The sequence below is a fragment of the Camelina sativa genome, chromosome 6 (genome assembly GCF_000633955.1).
Source record: "Camelina sativa cultivar DH55 chromosome 6, Cs, whole genome shotgun sequence".
NCBI lineage: Eukaryota > Viridiplantae > Streptophyta > Magnoliopsida > Brassicales > Brassicaceae > Camelina > Camelina sativa.
In genome coordinates, this window is record NC_025690.1 from 5,831,892 (window position 1) to 5,847,919 (window position 16,028).

The 16,028-nt window shown below is 32.4% G+C and overlaps 2 protein-coding genes and 2 pseudogenes across 4 annotated transcripts in view; 3 read left to right on the forward strand and 1 right to left on the reverse strand.

The window, feature by feature from the left end:
- LOC104790500 (AAA-ATPase At3g28600-like) overlaps nucleotides 1-447 on the forward strand; it is a 2,674-nt gene extending 2,227 nt beyond the window's left edge. The window contains exon 2 of the mRNA XM_010516263.2: nucleotides 61-447. Coding sequence (XP_010514565.1) covers nucleotides 61-321 — 261 coding nt within the window. The 3' untranslated portion in view covers nucleotides 322-447. The remainder of the gene's footprint in view (nucleotides 1-60) is intronic.
- Nucleotides 9,276-10,531, forward strand: LOC104698733 (annotated as a pseudogene).
- Nucleotides 10,868-12,248, forward strand: LOC104790502 (annotated as a pseudogene).
- LOC104790501 (putative pentatricopeptide repeat-containing protein At3g28640) lies at nucleotides 12,264-15,029 on the reverse strand. Of its 3 annotated transcripts, XM_010516265.2 has the most exons (3): nucleotides 13,052-15,029; nucleotides 12,917-12,980; nucleotides 12,264-12,841 (listed from the first exon to the last, which is right to left on the reverse strand). In XM_010516265.2, the coding sequence occupies exon 1, from the start codon at nucleotides 14,972-14,974 to the stop codon at nucleotides 13,457-13,459; it is 1,518 nt and encodes a 505-aa protein (XP_010514567.1). In that variant the 5' UTR covers nucleotides 14,975-15,029; the 3' UTR covers nucleotides 12,264-12,841; nucleotides 12,917-12,980; nucleotides 13,052-13,456. The 3 variants fall into 3 exon arrangements, with proteins under 3 accessions (XP_010514567.1, XP_010514572.1, XP_019102219.1); XM_010516270.2 differs by having other exon boundaries at nucleotides 12,264-12,935; XM_019246674.1 differs by having other exon boundaries at nucleotides 12,264-12,980.

The following is a 16,028-nucleotide window of genomic DNA, read 5'->3' on the forward strand; positions in this document are numbered from 1 at the left end:
AGGAGAGGGAGAATGGATATGCATATTGAGTTGTCTTACTGTACATTCGAGGCGTTCAAGATTCTAGCCAAGAACTATCTGGATCTTGATTCTCATCCTCTGTTCAAAAAGATCGAGTCTTTGATGAAGGAAACAAAGATCGCACCAGCCGATGTTGCTGAGAACTTGATGAAGAAGAATCGTGAAATAGATGCTGATGGATCTCTTAAAGACCTGATTCAAGCTCTAGAGAAGAGGAAGAAGGTTCAGAGAGATCAAGTAGATGAACACAAGGACAAAAAGCGTAACAATATACGTAATGCATTTCGCATGTTATTTTAAGCGCCTGATACATGATTAACGTTTTATATAGAAATCTAACCATTGTGGTGTTCTTGAAATTCGATAATGTTTTACTGTGAATTTGACTACTATTAGTTGAAATGAAATCCGATACAAATACAAGTACGTACCTGATTCCTAATTATATACCCTTAACAATCTCTAAATACATTACTAACACCACACAGAAAAAAAACAAAATAAACCTCTTTTTCCTCAAATCCAAAATCAAAGAAACTAAAAAATGGTTCCAAAGTACCTGAAACATTTCTCATAAATCATCTTCAATTTAATCCTTAAAAGTAAATTCACATCCTTCAATTCAATCCTTAAAGGTAAATTCACATCCTTCCCCACAAACATGATGGATCTCCCTCTCCTCTTCTTATGCCCCAAAGCCGGTGCCCGCATTCACGAGTATCCTGCGCAAATATTTAAAAAATGTGCCTTTTCTTTATGTTAGTGTTTTAAAGTTTTAGGTTTCTATAGAAGGCCACAATTTTAAAGGCTTTTTACATCCAACAAAAATAGAAGGCCTTTTACATATAAGTAAAAAAGCTCTTATACATATCCTATCCACGAAAAAGCCTTTTACCTATATATTGTTTAAAAAATTTCTATGTAAAAAGACTTTCAAAATTAGAGGCCTGAATCGTTGATTTCAGTGGCTTCTCCTGTTGGCCAGACCTGCCCAAAGCACAAAAAATAATCTCTTTTTATAGAAGGACTATAAGTTTTTTCCAAACCGCACTAAACCGAAGAGACGAACCAAACCTCAAACCGAACAAAGCACCACCATTTGGTTAAGGGCGTTATAGACAGGGTGATGCGAAACATAATCTCTTCTCTTCGCTACAACACGCCACATAAGTTGGAGGGGCTACTTTGTCGCTCGTTTGAAGTACAAGAATCCATGGTTCTATTTGAACAAATTTGTAACTTTCTTGTCTACATATACATTGCGAGGTTAGTACTTTATGTGTTATTTGTTGTAGAATTTAGAGTTTTTCATTTTAAATTAAAGATCTAAATTTCGCTTTGTTTTTTGTCTAAAAATGTTTTTGGTCCCAAATTTGAAAGTTTATGTTTTTTTTTAACATTTTTTCCAAAGTGAATATGAACATCACTTAAATTGAAACAAATTAAAATCTCTAAAACATCATTTAAATTGATAAAAATAGAGTATTTGATTTGAATGAAATCATTGTATATATTGTTTATAGATATTTTTGTAACAATTAGATACTCCAACAAGTTTGAGAAATGATAGTGATGATATTTTTTTTTTCAAAACAACCACAACCTTTAGAAGAAAATTAAAATGTTAGACGTTGATTATATAATATTAGAATGTTTATTGAACTCCTGACATTCGCCTTCTATGTATGGCTTTATATAGACAAAATGGCAAAAATCAACTCCAACTATTTGTAAAACGTGTTTTTATATCTGAATAGCACTTTGTATAAATCAATCTAAACCATCCAAAATTTCAAATTTTATACCTGAACTACATCAACACGACGTCATATTGGTTGCAATAGAATTCCCAAACCACTCGGCCATATTATTTTATAATTCTCTAGCGCACAACACCTTAATATATCTTATTTTATTTTGTCTCTTCTTCTTTTCTTTCCCTTTTTTGTTTCCCATGGGGATGGAGACGAGTCGGAAAAAAGCTCTAGAATCCAAAAATCAAATTAGAAAAGAAAATAAAGTTGACCATATCGATTATATTTGTGTTCTGCCATTAAAGGTATATGTATCAATTTGAATCATAAATTGGCAAATCATAATCCAAATTAGAAAAGTCTTCATATACCTCTCCTAAAGATCTTTTTTTTTTTGAACGAAAATACCTCTTCTATTGATCAAAGACTGTTTTACCTGTAACGCCCGCGAACCAAAACTATGCGTTTTGGGGGTGGGTGTCGATCGACACTCATGTGGTGTCGGTCGACACCACTTATTTTTTGGTTCAATCAGATTGTTTTAAATTGTCGATTTTGGTCGGTTTGGTTTAGGGAAAACCATCTAACCAAGATATTTAAGTGTGGAAACGACCTAGATCGTGTTTTATTTTGTCTCAAGCCGTTTTTGAGGAAAAATACAGAGAGAAAAGGAGAAAAAACTGTTCTTGGGGTTTTAGAGAGAGTTTGTGAGATTTGAAGGTGTTTTTGGAGAGATCTTGCTGTGAGAGTGAAGATCCAAGGCTAGGAACGTGGTGGGAAGGTTTTTGTGGTGGTAGCTTCGTCTTTTGGGCTTAGATCTCTTTGTTGGCTAACGTAAAGGCAAAGTGTGATCGTGGAATCAAGGCAATGAAGAGGAAGATATTCTATGGACTCGACTGGATGTTGTCTAGCATTGCTAGGTTGCTAAAGTTGGGTTTTAGAACTTGTTAGGTTGCCGGTTCCTTGGTTTCCTGTTGTTTGACATTGAAATGGTTAGGATTGGTTATTGGTTATTCTGTTATGGATTAATATTGGATTATTGGTTTTGTTGGTTATTTAATTGGTATTGTTATTCCACTGTTGGTTGTGATTGTGGTTAGGTGGCTAGTGGATATGAGACCACTATTCATAGTTATTTATTATTATTATTATATTATTAAAAAAAAACGGGTCATGTCGTTTCATTACCAGATAAAGCAAACAATATATATATACTAGAAGTCATCCCGTGCTACGCACGAATTTAGCTTACATTGTTGTTCAATTTTATTAATTTGGAGATTATTAGTTTTTATTTGTTTACTCAGTAATGGTTATTTTTGTGATTTTAAAAATATACTGATCAGATTAATTTTTTTGGGTTCATTTGTTTGATGCTATGTGAGTTTTCATTTTATATAGTATTAGAGTATTTCAACACATGGAGATACTTTTGATTACATAGTAGAGTGTTTATGGTTTTTTTCCCTCTAGCTTTTTCATACATATTAGAGCATGTGTATTGGTGAGAAACTCATTTCTCATGATATAATATTATTTTTTTATTGTCGAGAAATTTTGGAACATCTTTCTAATATGAAAATTTGTTAGAATTATCATTTTTGAGATACCTTTTTCAAAAATAACATTTTCGAATATTTTCATTTTTGCCCTCTTTTACACAAATTACAGTATGTTAAATTAATTTGAAGAATTTTTTTTAAGTTCTGGGTTCTCTATTTTACGTTTATGATATATTTTTTATGGGTAGGGTTTGGTATTTGGAGTTTAAAATTTAGAATTTAGTCATTTTATAAATAGAAAAGAAGTATTTTTGAAAATGAACAACATCAAAAGGTATTATTGAAAAGTGACATAGAAAAAGGGGTATTTTTGAAAATGCGGTATTTGATACTAAGATTCCTAAAATATATGATACCTATATACAATCAGCATATACTACTCACTATAAAAGTCAAATTAATCAGATATAGTATAGAAATTTGCAACTCATATCGTACCATGAGATAAAAAGACATTACAAGCTTAACAACGTAGTTTTTTAAGCATATGATAGTAACATACAATATTCCTTTTTATAATAGTTTAAGATAAGTTTTTTTTTCTCTAAAAAGATGAAGAATAATAAGAAACTAAATTTACAATGGAAAGACTCATATGCATCGTCCAATAAGAAGAAGTTGCTTTACCACATGAATGCCCAAAAGGGGAAAAAATAGAGATTCTAAAATATAAGAAAGGAACAAAACCTAACATGTTCAACTTATTAAATCGTGATAGTTCACTTTTTTCATGATGTAGTAATTTTAACACAACCAACAAACACGACAACCTGAAGTAAAAATTAAAAATGGTTCAAGGCCCGACCCAAAGATCAAGCAAGTGAAGCCAAGGATTATAGCATCAATTTTTCTGGGGCATATTTTAGACCAAAAATTTTAGATCTTTTATGTCAGGAAAAAAATTATAAGTTCAGTTATTATTAGATTTTTTTATAAGTTTGAAAAAATTTAGAGGTTTTATATAAGAAAACAGTATATTAATCATGTAGATATATCCAATTTACGGATGAAATTTTATTAGGTTTATTNAAAAAGGGGTATTTTTGAAAATGCGGTATTTGATACTAAGATTCCTAAAATATATGATACCTATATACAATCAGCATATACTACTCACTATAAAAGTCAAATTAATCAGATATAGTATAGAAATTTGCAACTCATATCGTACCATGAGATAAAAAGACATTACAAGCTTAACAACGTAGTTTTTTAAGCATATGATAGTAACATACAATATTCCTTTTTATAATAGTTTAAGATAAGTTTTTTTTTCTCTAAAAAGATGAAGAATAATAAGAAACTAAATTTACAATGGAAAGACTCATATATATCGTCCAATAAGAAGAAGTTGCTTTACCACATGAATGCCCAAAAGGGGAAAAAATAGAGATTCTAAAATATAAGAAAGGAACAAAACCTAACATGTTCAACTTATTAAATCGTGATAGTTCACTTTTTTCATGATGTAGTAATTTTAACACAACCAACAAACACGACAACCTGAAGTAAAAATTAAAAATGGTTCAAGGCCCGACCCAAAGATCAAGCAAGTGAAGCCAAGGATTATAGCATCAATTTTTCTGGGGCATATTTTAGACCAAAAATTTTAGATCTTTTATGTCAGGAAAAAAATTATAAGTTCAGTTATTATTAGATTTTTTTATAAGTTTGAAAAAATTTAGAGGTTTTATATAAGAAAACAGTATATTAATCATGTAGATATATCCAATTTACGGATGAAATTTTATTAGGTTTATTTAAAAACCTATTTCATCTTTTGAATTGTTGGTGAATGAGCATTAGATTAATGTTAATTAAATTTGTTGTTATTGATATTTAAAGTAAACTTCAATTTCGGAAAACAAATATGTAAGTCTAATAAAAAAGTTCAGATATATCCAATTTACGGATGAAATTTTATTAGGTTTATGTAAAAACCTATTTCATCTTTTGAATTGTTGGTGAGTGAGCATTAGATTAATGTTAATTAAACTTGTTGTTACTGATATTTAAAGTAAACTTCAATTTCGGAAAACAAATATGTAAGTCTAATAAAAAAATTCCATATTCGAGAAGTTCTAAAACAATAATGAGTTATTAGGCAATATGATATTTATTTTCGTATAAATGTTTAAATGAACATAAAAACAAAGAAAAAACAAAAAAAAAATGTGAGCAAACAAAGCAAACTACAATATGGAAATAATTTTTTATATTACTATTTTTATAATTTTATTTACAAAGGGTTTTAACAAAACATTGCGTATGACATTCAAAATTGGCGGACCGGTCCATGGAGAGTAGGAAAGACATACATAAACACTTTAATGAATAAATAAATTTATCAAACATTTTTACATAATTTTTTTCTTCGTCGTATTAATGCGAACAACAAACATGATAACATGGGAAAAAAGAAATGTTGAAATTTTTTTTTTTTATGGGCCAATAGTTACTTAAGTCCAAAGTACAAATGAATTTAGTTAATTAAGTCCAAATAACAAAATAAGACAGATGTTAGATAAATAACAGGTCAAGTGTCACCTCCTAAGCAAAAGTTGAGAAAAACTTTCTTATGTTATATAAGATATGTATCTACTTATAATTAAAAGAGGAGTACATATTTTAAAATATCTAAAATGTTGATAGATATCACTCAAATTGTCATTCAAGTATTATGTATGAAGGAGATGATTAATTAAAATTGAGATGGGTAAATTTGAGAAAAAATAATCGAAATTGGAAAACCCGACCCATGAACCCAAGGATCCGTGTGTTTCTACATTGCATAAACAGACCCGACCCATTTAGAAAACACGCGGATTCTGTTGGAAACAAAATGATGGTTTCATATATTTTTCCCTCATCTCGCCGCCTCGCTAGATTCCCTTTGATCAACTTTCTTCTTCTTTGTGCTTCTTCTCTCGAGAATTTCTCGATCATTTATGAATTTGCAACCGTTGATGTGAGTGAATAGTACGCATTCTTCTCAAACTCTATGTTTCTTATGTATAATACTAAAAACAGAGCATCTTATGTGTTAGTAGGGGACTAAATCTACATATGGTTTCCAATTTTTCCGAGTAAGTTGAATATAATAACAAAAACAATTCGCAACAGTTCATAGGGTCCAATGATAGTGACACGTTTGACGTGTAGAGAACAAGATGAATGTGGTTAGTCAAATTTCAGATAATTAAACAATTCTTTTGGTTGTTTCGGTTCTTGAACCATTTGTTTTATTATGTCGTGTAGTCTTTTAGGGTTTTTTGTTGTCTAAGTTGCAGGTTTTGTTTAATTAAATTGCAGGTTTTTTTATTGTCTAAGTTGTAGGTTTGTTTTGTCTAAGCTATAGACTGCATATTTTAATAGTAACCTTCTCTTAGCCTTCTACTTCCAGAATTGACTGCATACATGTTGGCCAAGTCTGTCTCTATTTCAGGTTTATCAGTACGGTCTTAAAATTGAGATTAGAGGGTCATTGCTAAAAAGCTGACATTTTTGTATATGTTTTGCTTTTAGTTGCTGGCAATCTATGAACAGAATTGCAGTTCAAGGCTGTGTGGGGTATCAATTCGTTTGACCAGTGGGGAGTTGAGCTAGGAACAGGTTTGGTTACTCAGATGAGAAAGCACTTTCATTCATCATGCACTCAAGTTTACTAGCTTCAGTTCTCCGTCTTCCCTGAAGCTGAGATGTTACCAACAAAGTCTGTGTCCACTCTAGACACTTTTTGGCTTAAGGAAAATGCCAAGTTCTTGCTCGGAAGCATCAACCCAAACCATCTATAGCTCAGAAGCAACAAATCAAACCAGATGAGCCTTGTGTGAGGTTTTCATCAGTGAGCTTATTAAGGGAATAAATTAGTTTTCCCTTTTTTTTTTCTAGATTGTGAGACTTTGTGTTTTCATTAATTATATGCATTTTCCTAGATTTTGATATTTTTTAGAAAAGTTGAGGCATGTCCAAAATCTTCTCTTTTATTGTTTTTGAATTTTAGTTTGGATGATACTGCCCGTAATTCTACATTTCTTATGACTGGTTCATTAAGAAAAAGTTTACTTAAAAATTCTCTTAAATAAAATTTTAAGTAATCTTTTTATTTTATTTCATAGTCTACTCTATATCATCATTTTGTCAAAGAATTTGCTATTCTCCTTATATTATTATTTATTGCTAACATATTCTAAATGGATGATATTCTATATTTGAATAATATATTATTCTTCTTTTGTTAATATGTTTAAAATCATAATATTAATATTTTAACAGTAGGTTAACAAAGATATAGTTTTAGTGTTGCATTAAATATACCTTCTTTTTATATTTCAATTTGTTTGCACTTAAAAAAAAAACATTTTTATCAAATAAAAAGCAAAGATTAAACTTTTGCACAGTTTTGTTGAATTTGAATACAGCTAAATCAGTAAAAAAAATAAGACAACGACTTTCAATTGTAATTTATGTAGTCTAGAGATGGGTTAGCCTATTTAACTTTCCTTTTTTTATTCTTGATTAATAAATTAAATGTTTATGTTAAACATTTTTATAGATATGATCTCAAAATCTATATGAGTTAACTTATACATCGACAAAATTAGCGGTTTCTCTTATTGATTAGGTACTTTTTTTTACTATAACAACTATCAACTTATACTAATCAAATTTTACATAATATAAATTAAATTGCACATAAGAAAAATAGACCACAACATCAATGATCATTTAACTCATATATTTAAAATAAATAATTAAAAATGAAATTATAATTTTAAAAATGATTTTAAAATAATGAAAATGTAAACTAGAAACTTAAGATAGAATATTTTTTTGTAAATTAGAAAAATAATACCGTTAAAACAAAATTAGAAAAAGTGATATATATATTTGCATGTCCCGTGAATTCAAACGGGTTGGATGCGGGCATACTTTATACACCCACAAATTTTATATAATAATTTTTTTCAGGTAAAAAAATCTTTATCCCCGTTGTTAAACGGGTTTAGTATGACAGGTTTGGACTATTAATTTAACACTAAAACCATTAATTTCTCAAATATTATAAATTTGTAACCATAGTTCATCTTCTTACTTTCAAACAACTAAGTTTTTTTGATAAATTCAAAAACATTTCATTTGCTTATACATCAAACAAACAAAATGCACTAACCTACCATATAACTATATTACTCTATCAAACAAAACAAATCTACAAATAATATATTATCCAAAAAATTCAACCAAAAGAATAAACACATTTTAAGTTGTAAAATATATAAACAAAAAAAGATAATTGTTTTGTGGTGTAGCACAAGTCCAAACAAATGATAAACTAGTCATAAAAATTTCTAGGTGGAGTCATATAATATTCATTATTTTGTGAGATATGATATAATCATATGAAGATTGATACAATATTTGGTTATTTTCAAAAATTGAAAAAAAAGATTGATCATTGGCATGAAATTTGAGAAACGTGTTATCTCGAGTGTGAATATACACGTTTTAATCTTATCTCTATAACTATAAAATAGACCGACCAAGTTGACTCTATTGGACTTTTCTGTAGTCGTCACTTATATTTTTACTGCTACAAAAATAATACATTTTTAGACGACCGTGTTCGGAAGTGTCTTTAGGCAAAAATTCTACGAAAGCATTACAGAAGAAGCTTATTATTATTACATGAGTCGAGTTATGGGAACTCTTCATTAATTGAACCAAATAAAGCTAAGTTTGATATTATTATAACCAATAAAGGAAACAAATCAATACACCAACAAGGCGATCTTCTGAAAAAATGCATATATGAACTATACTAGAATGACAACTTAAATAATATTTGGTATTGAAAAGGAAAAAAATAAAAATTTGGAAAATAGTATTACAAAAACTTGGAAAAGATGCATTACCTTATAATATACTCATAGGCTCATAGCCAAAACACAACCAACTCCTAAAAAACGAAAAAATAAAAAAAGATTTTGATCTAAAGAATCATGATGATGGGGAATACGTTTGGTTCAAGCTTCGCGAATTTATTCTTCTTGTGTGCAACTATTCAACAAATCTTCCCGAACCACCTCAAGATCGCTATTAATGAGTTTCTTATCTCCACAATCCAACAACTCTCTTTCTTCCAGAGGTTCTCAGACAGATTCATTAACTTCTTCTCTCCTTATGTCGTAATAAACTTCTGTGAATACGAAGATTATCGATACAATCACGCTTTTGCGGCCATCGAGACTTACCTTGGGGCAAAAGCAACTGATAAAGGAAGCATCTAAGAGCAAGCCAGATTAAAGATAGTAAAGGCTTGGTTTTGAAACGAGACGAGACTAAAGTCCAAGATGAGTATGAAGGAATTCGAGTGTGGTGGGAGACTGAGACTGATTATTCCATAGGATTTATAACATTGAAGCTCACTTTCCATAGACGCTCGCGAGATATTGTAACCAATTCTTACATAAAATATGTCCTTGAAGAAGGCAAATCGATTGAAGACAAGAACAAGAAGATGAAGTTGTTCACAAATAACCCGAGTTCTCATTGGGGTTCCAGCAAGTCTAGTCTTTGGAGATATATTGACTTTGAGCATCCTGCGAATTTTGATACGTTAGCAATGGAACCAAACAAGGTGAAGAAGAAGAAGACAAGAGTTTCGTAACGCTTTCGGGGCTTTTGAATTTCATTGACGGGATATGGTCTGCTTGCGGACAAGAGAGGATTATTGTCTTCACGACAAATCACTTGGCAAAACTTGACCCGGCTTTAATCAGGAGAGGGAGAATGGATATGCATATCGAGTTATCTTACTGTACTTTCGAAGCGTTCAAGATTCTAGCCAAGAACTATCTGGATCTTGATTCTCATCCTCTTTTCGAAAAGATTGAGTCTTTGATAAAGGAAACAAAGATCGCACCAGCTGATGTTGCTGAGAAGTTGATGAAGAAGAATCGTGAGATAGATGCTGATGGATCTCTTGAAGATCTGGTTCAAGCTCTAGAGAGGAGGAAGAAGATTCAGAGAGATCAAGAACACAAGGACAAAAAGAGTTACAAGCAACTAAAAGCATTTCGCATGTTATTTTAAGCCTGGCTCATGGTTAACGTTTTAGAATCTAACCATTATAGTTTTATTGAACTTTTGAGCAATTTCAGAGACAGTGTAATGTTCCTAACGTTTCCAGCTTTCGTTTTCTGCAAACTCATGCTCCTTGCCTGAAAAGAAAATCAAGAACACAACACTAAAAATCTTGTCTGTTCTAAGAATTCAAGAATATATAAAACAAGAAAACCAGAAGGAAAACTTTGATAAAGTCTTTAGTGTTTTTGATAAACTCTGTGAATTCGACTAATATTAGATGAAATGAAATCCCATACAAGTACGTACCTGTTTCCTAATATACCCTTAACAATCTCTAAATACATTATTAACACCACAAATTAAAAAACAAATGAACCTCTTTTTTCTCTAATCCAAAACCAAAGAAACTAAAAAAGGGTTCCAAAGTACCTGAAAACATTTCCCACGAATGATCATCATCTTCAATCCAATCCTTGAACGTAAACTCGCAGCCTTGGCCATCGCACAGATCCTTGTTTCAGGTATAGGCAAAGCTAACATTGATATCATTTTTCGAATTCAAAAATGAATGTTTGCAGGAAAGATTGTATAAGCAATCATATTTTACCATTTGTACATGGCGTTAAAGGATTCTGTAAACGATTTTGGTTTTAAAAGATGTATCTGTAATTTGATACAACAGAACAATAATGGAGATTTTCAAAAAGGCTGAAACCGTGCGTTTACGTAGCTACCACGACAAGTACCTTCTAGCAGAGGAGGACGAAGAATCCGTGAGCCAGGACAGAGATGGGAGGTCTATGAACGCAAGATGGACGGTGGAGGTTGTAGAAGAGGCGGATGTGATTCGTCTCAAGAGCTGCTTTGGCCAGTACCTAACCGCTTCAAACATCCCAATGTTCCTTGGTATGACCGGCAAGAAGGTAACGCAAACACTACCACGAAGGCTAGACTCATCAACTGAATGGGAACCCGTTAGAGAAGGTGTTCAGGTTAGACTCAGGACGAGGTATGTTTCTACTTTGATCAGAGGCCATCTCTTCCCTATGTAGTCTTCTTGAATATGAATGGTGTGTGAGAATTTGAATTTAATAGGTATGGTCAGTATCTCCGAGCTAATGGGGGTTTACCGCCATGGAGGAACTCAATTACACATGATATTCCTCATAGGTCAACCACACAGGACTGGATTTTATGGGATGTTGATATTTTGGAAAGCAGAAAGAAGAAAGCACCCCCGGTGGTTGAACCGGTTTATACCCCTCTCCCGCCTCCTCCGCCACCACCAGAACTTCTGATGGAAAGAAAAGATGATCATCAAGAACCCAATTCACCCAAAGGATTCTCTCTCAGGTCCCCAAGATTTTCCAAAACTGAGGTTTGATCAGTTCTACACTATTATATTCATTACTAAATACACAAGTAGTTGTAGCATCTAATCAAAGAAACAAGATTTTTCTGTGAATGATTGCATCAAAAATCACTGACCTACACCTTTTGTTTTTTACATTTTATGATCAGTCTGATGACAGTGTCCGCTCACCAGTCAAGGCAGATGGCAGGCTAATTTATTATAGAATTGGGGACGAAGATGGGAACGTGGATGAAACAGCAAAGGAAGAGCTTTTCTGTTTCAAGGGTATGGGACTAGAAGAACTGCAAGAGAAGCTTGAAGAAGAGACAGGTCTAAGTGATTTATCAATCTGTTCCAAGAACCCTTTAAACGGGAAATTATATCCCCTTCGGTTACATCTCCCTCCCAACAATACACAGATGCACGTCGTCTTGATCCCTTCGAAAGGTTAGTTAGCTTTTAATTGGTTCATATTTTACCAAAACAATGACTTATGAAGAACAAGGACATAAATTAGACACTGCGGTGAACATAACAGTTTTAGTTTGTGGATTCTGGTTTAGTCATGAAAATGTGTGATATAGATGGTTATTATTTTCAGTTAGTTGGTTACGTTCTTTGGTTATATGTCAACTGTGGTTTCCCTGAATCAAAAAAAAAAACTGAAGAGAATGTGTTGAAATTTTACAGGTGATGCGAGCACTTCTTGAAGAATGTTTCAAAGTTACAAAGAGTTCGTTGTCCAAGACCACAAACTTTTGATTTCTGTTATTGTGTATTTCAGTTACACGCTGTATATCAACAAAACCTTTTTACATGAGTACACCACACTTGATGCTAAATGAATCTAACATAAGGCTGTATGTGAAATGCCTACCTAAGCAACCAAAACCCAATACTACGCCAAACATTCAAGAAGACATCGTGTTGAGATTTTGGTAAGGTTTCCCAACACGTAATTGTCAATAAGTTTCTCTTATTCTTAGTGAGATACATACCACTAACAGATCAAATTGAGTGATATGTTAAACAAGATCCTAAATCTGTGAAACGTCAAGTTTCTACAAGTCAAGAAAAGTGTCTTAGGAGAACAACATAAATCAAGGCAGTAACTGTTACGAAAGACAAGAGTGTACCTGAGCCAAACCATTGTTCCTGAGTCAAGACAAGACAGACACACCCTTATCAATCACAGGTAACCTGCAGTAACAGATTTGATTACCTAAAATATATAAGAAAATGGAAAATACTATTGAGTTTCTATGGCTTACGTTATTTAATCAGCTTTCACTGTACGAGATTCAATCCTCTCTACTCTCTTAGATGCTGAATAGGTCTGCCCAAACGCCATGCGAATTTCAACTGTAGCTACTGTTTTTCCTTTTTTGGCTCACGCTCTTCTGTTCCACTCTTCAGACACCATAAAGTCTGAATCAAACACTTCTTTACAACGTTACTCTCAAGGGCCCTCGTGAGAGGCTTATCCATTTCTTCAGGCCTTGCTTAAGTTTCCAGTTCCTGTTTTAGGTGGTCAAATGTTGCATCGAGTTCAGAAGCTCCTCTTGGTTCTTCATAAGTACTCCTTGTCCCCATTGCCACATAACCTTTGGAAAACCCTTTAGTTTGTATTGTGGCTTAGAGGTGCTCTAATATGATTTTCAGCTTCAAAGTGAGTGTTACAGAATCTGCAAGGCATCAACAGACAGAAGATGAATCACTGTGTGAATTTCTGGGTGTGACACATCTCCCGAAACAAATGTGCTAACATTCCCGTCCACCTCTAACACACTGCATCCTAGTGCCTTTCTTATTCCCTTCTGATCTATCATCCCACGAATCTTAGATGCCTCCAAATTTCGTTGAGCACTAAAGTAAATATTAGACAGTTGAACTAGAGCTGCTTCCTCTTCATCAGCATTTCCCTTCTCTAACTCAAGAAGATTTCTAACAGCTAGTTCCCCGAGTTCAACATTCTTATGCGTTCGACAACCATTCAGTAAAGCACCCCAAACAGACGCAAGCGGTTTCATTGGCATTTTTTCAATAAGACCAACTGCATCATTTAATCTTCCAGCTCTACACATCAAATCTACAATACAACTGTAATGCTCATGCTTTGGAGTAATTCCATATCGAGCTTCCATATTTTCTAACATTGTTCTGCCTTCTTGAAGAAATCCTCCATGAGCACAAGCCGCTAAAACCCCAAGAAGAACTACACTGTCAGGCTTAATAGCATCTTCATCCTCTATCCGACTCAAACACATAATAGCTTTCTTTGCATAACCATAAGCTGCATATCCTCCAATTAAGGCTGCCCATGAAAACACATTTCTCTTACTCAACTTTTCGAAAACTTCCACAGCCGTCTCTATACAACCACACTTAGCATACATATCAACAAGAGCCGTTCCTACAAATACATCAGACTTAATCCATATCTTCTTCTTCTTCTTCACAAACTCATGAATCCACTTCCCCTGAGAAAGAGCCCCAACTTGTGCACAAGCCGTTAATCCCGTAGTAACCGAAAACTCATCAGGCTCAATTCCTCTAACCAACATCTCCTTAAACAACTCCAAACCTTCAGATCCTAAACCACATCTAACATACCCATTCATCAAAACATCCCATTTCACAACATCTGGCTCAGGAATTTCATCGAACACTTTGCGTGCATCAACCAACACTTTATCTTCCACATAAATCCTCAAAACACCAGTCTGTACATGACCATCAGATAAAAAGACACCATTTTTAATCACCCAACAATGGATTTGCTTACCCACAGAGAACAAACAAGCTTTCAAACACGCAACAATCAAGAAATGAAACGTGAGATAACTTGGAGCTATATCTTCTTCTTCTTCGTCTTCACTCACCATTAACCGAAAATATCGTAAACCCAAGTGAGGAAGAGAGCTTCTTGAGCATATTCTAATCATAGTATCGTAAACGAACGAGTTACGAATCTCAATCGAATCGAATATAGCGGAAGCGTAGTGAAAGTGTTTGTTTAAATTGGGAAGATGGAGAAACGCTGTGAGAAGTTTGCTAATCGCGTAAGTGTTTCTATTGAGGCCATGGATGATGAATAGAGAATGTGTTGATTTGATTTGCTTCACTGTGTTGCAACGTTGGCTCGCGAGTATCAAAGTCTTCCATGATTGATGGAAGCTTGAGAGAGCCCTCATCGTCGTCGTATTGACGTAAATGTTAGGGACCTGTGGTCAATGGCATAAGGGTAAGCTAACGAGTAACGGCTGATTTTAGAAAAAACGGTTCGATGATTTAAAGGGGCAGGGTCTAAACGGGTAGGGCCGAAACAGGCCCGGATAGCCCATTTTAACATCACTACAACATATGGGTTTGTAGCTTCTTTAGTTATTTTCATATATGTTTCCAAGTCCCCAGTTCTATTCCGTGAATGAACTTGTTTTTTTGCATTTTTTTTTTTACCTGACCAATTTTATATTTGTTTAAAGTCTTAATTAGTTACTTTAGCCTCTTCCTTTTTTAGTCTTTTTTACTACTGGATGCATTTTTCTTTTTCTATTTTTTTTTATGATTTTTAGGTAAAATTATAAACTTTCAATTCTATTTCCAGTTTAACTTTAACAAACTTAATTCATATTTCTACTGTATAGTATACATATAAATTAACTGAAAATGTTAGTAAAACTAGTAAATTAGTAACATTAAATTAACAATATTAGTTCATCATTATATTTAGAGTTTAAATTTGTGTGATATGGTTAGATAAGTATATTTAAACCTAATACATGTATTTTATAGTTTAGTGTGAATTTTAAGTTTGTAATTTCTAATTATTAAATTAAATATATATCTCATTTAAATAATTGAGTATAATTAATAATTATAAACCAATATAAGCAACACTTTCAAAAACTTTGGCATATATTTCGATTCCAAAATTTAAAATTATGAAAAATGTAAGATATAATTTAATGTTGTTATTTGTTAAATATATATTTATTTTACATAAATATAATATTATTCCTTATATGTGTTTGTTCCCCATGCAAAAAAATGTCTGCATCGGCCACTATGTTTATGCATTATTAATTATAATTTCAACTAACAAATATACATCTGGCAAAAACTAATCTTATAATTACAAAAAAAAAATACAAAATACTCTTACTAGTATATAAATATAATATTTAAATTAATGTTTATGATCCAGATTTTTGTCAAGTATGAAATGATCAAATTTTGAACTTTTTT

What these genes read in the sequence shown, in the direction of transcription:
- LOC104790501 (XM_010516270.2), bottom strand. Translation starts at nt 14,974, where the DNA reads ATGAGGGCTCTCTCAAGCTTCCATCAATCATGGAAGACTTTGATACTC.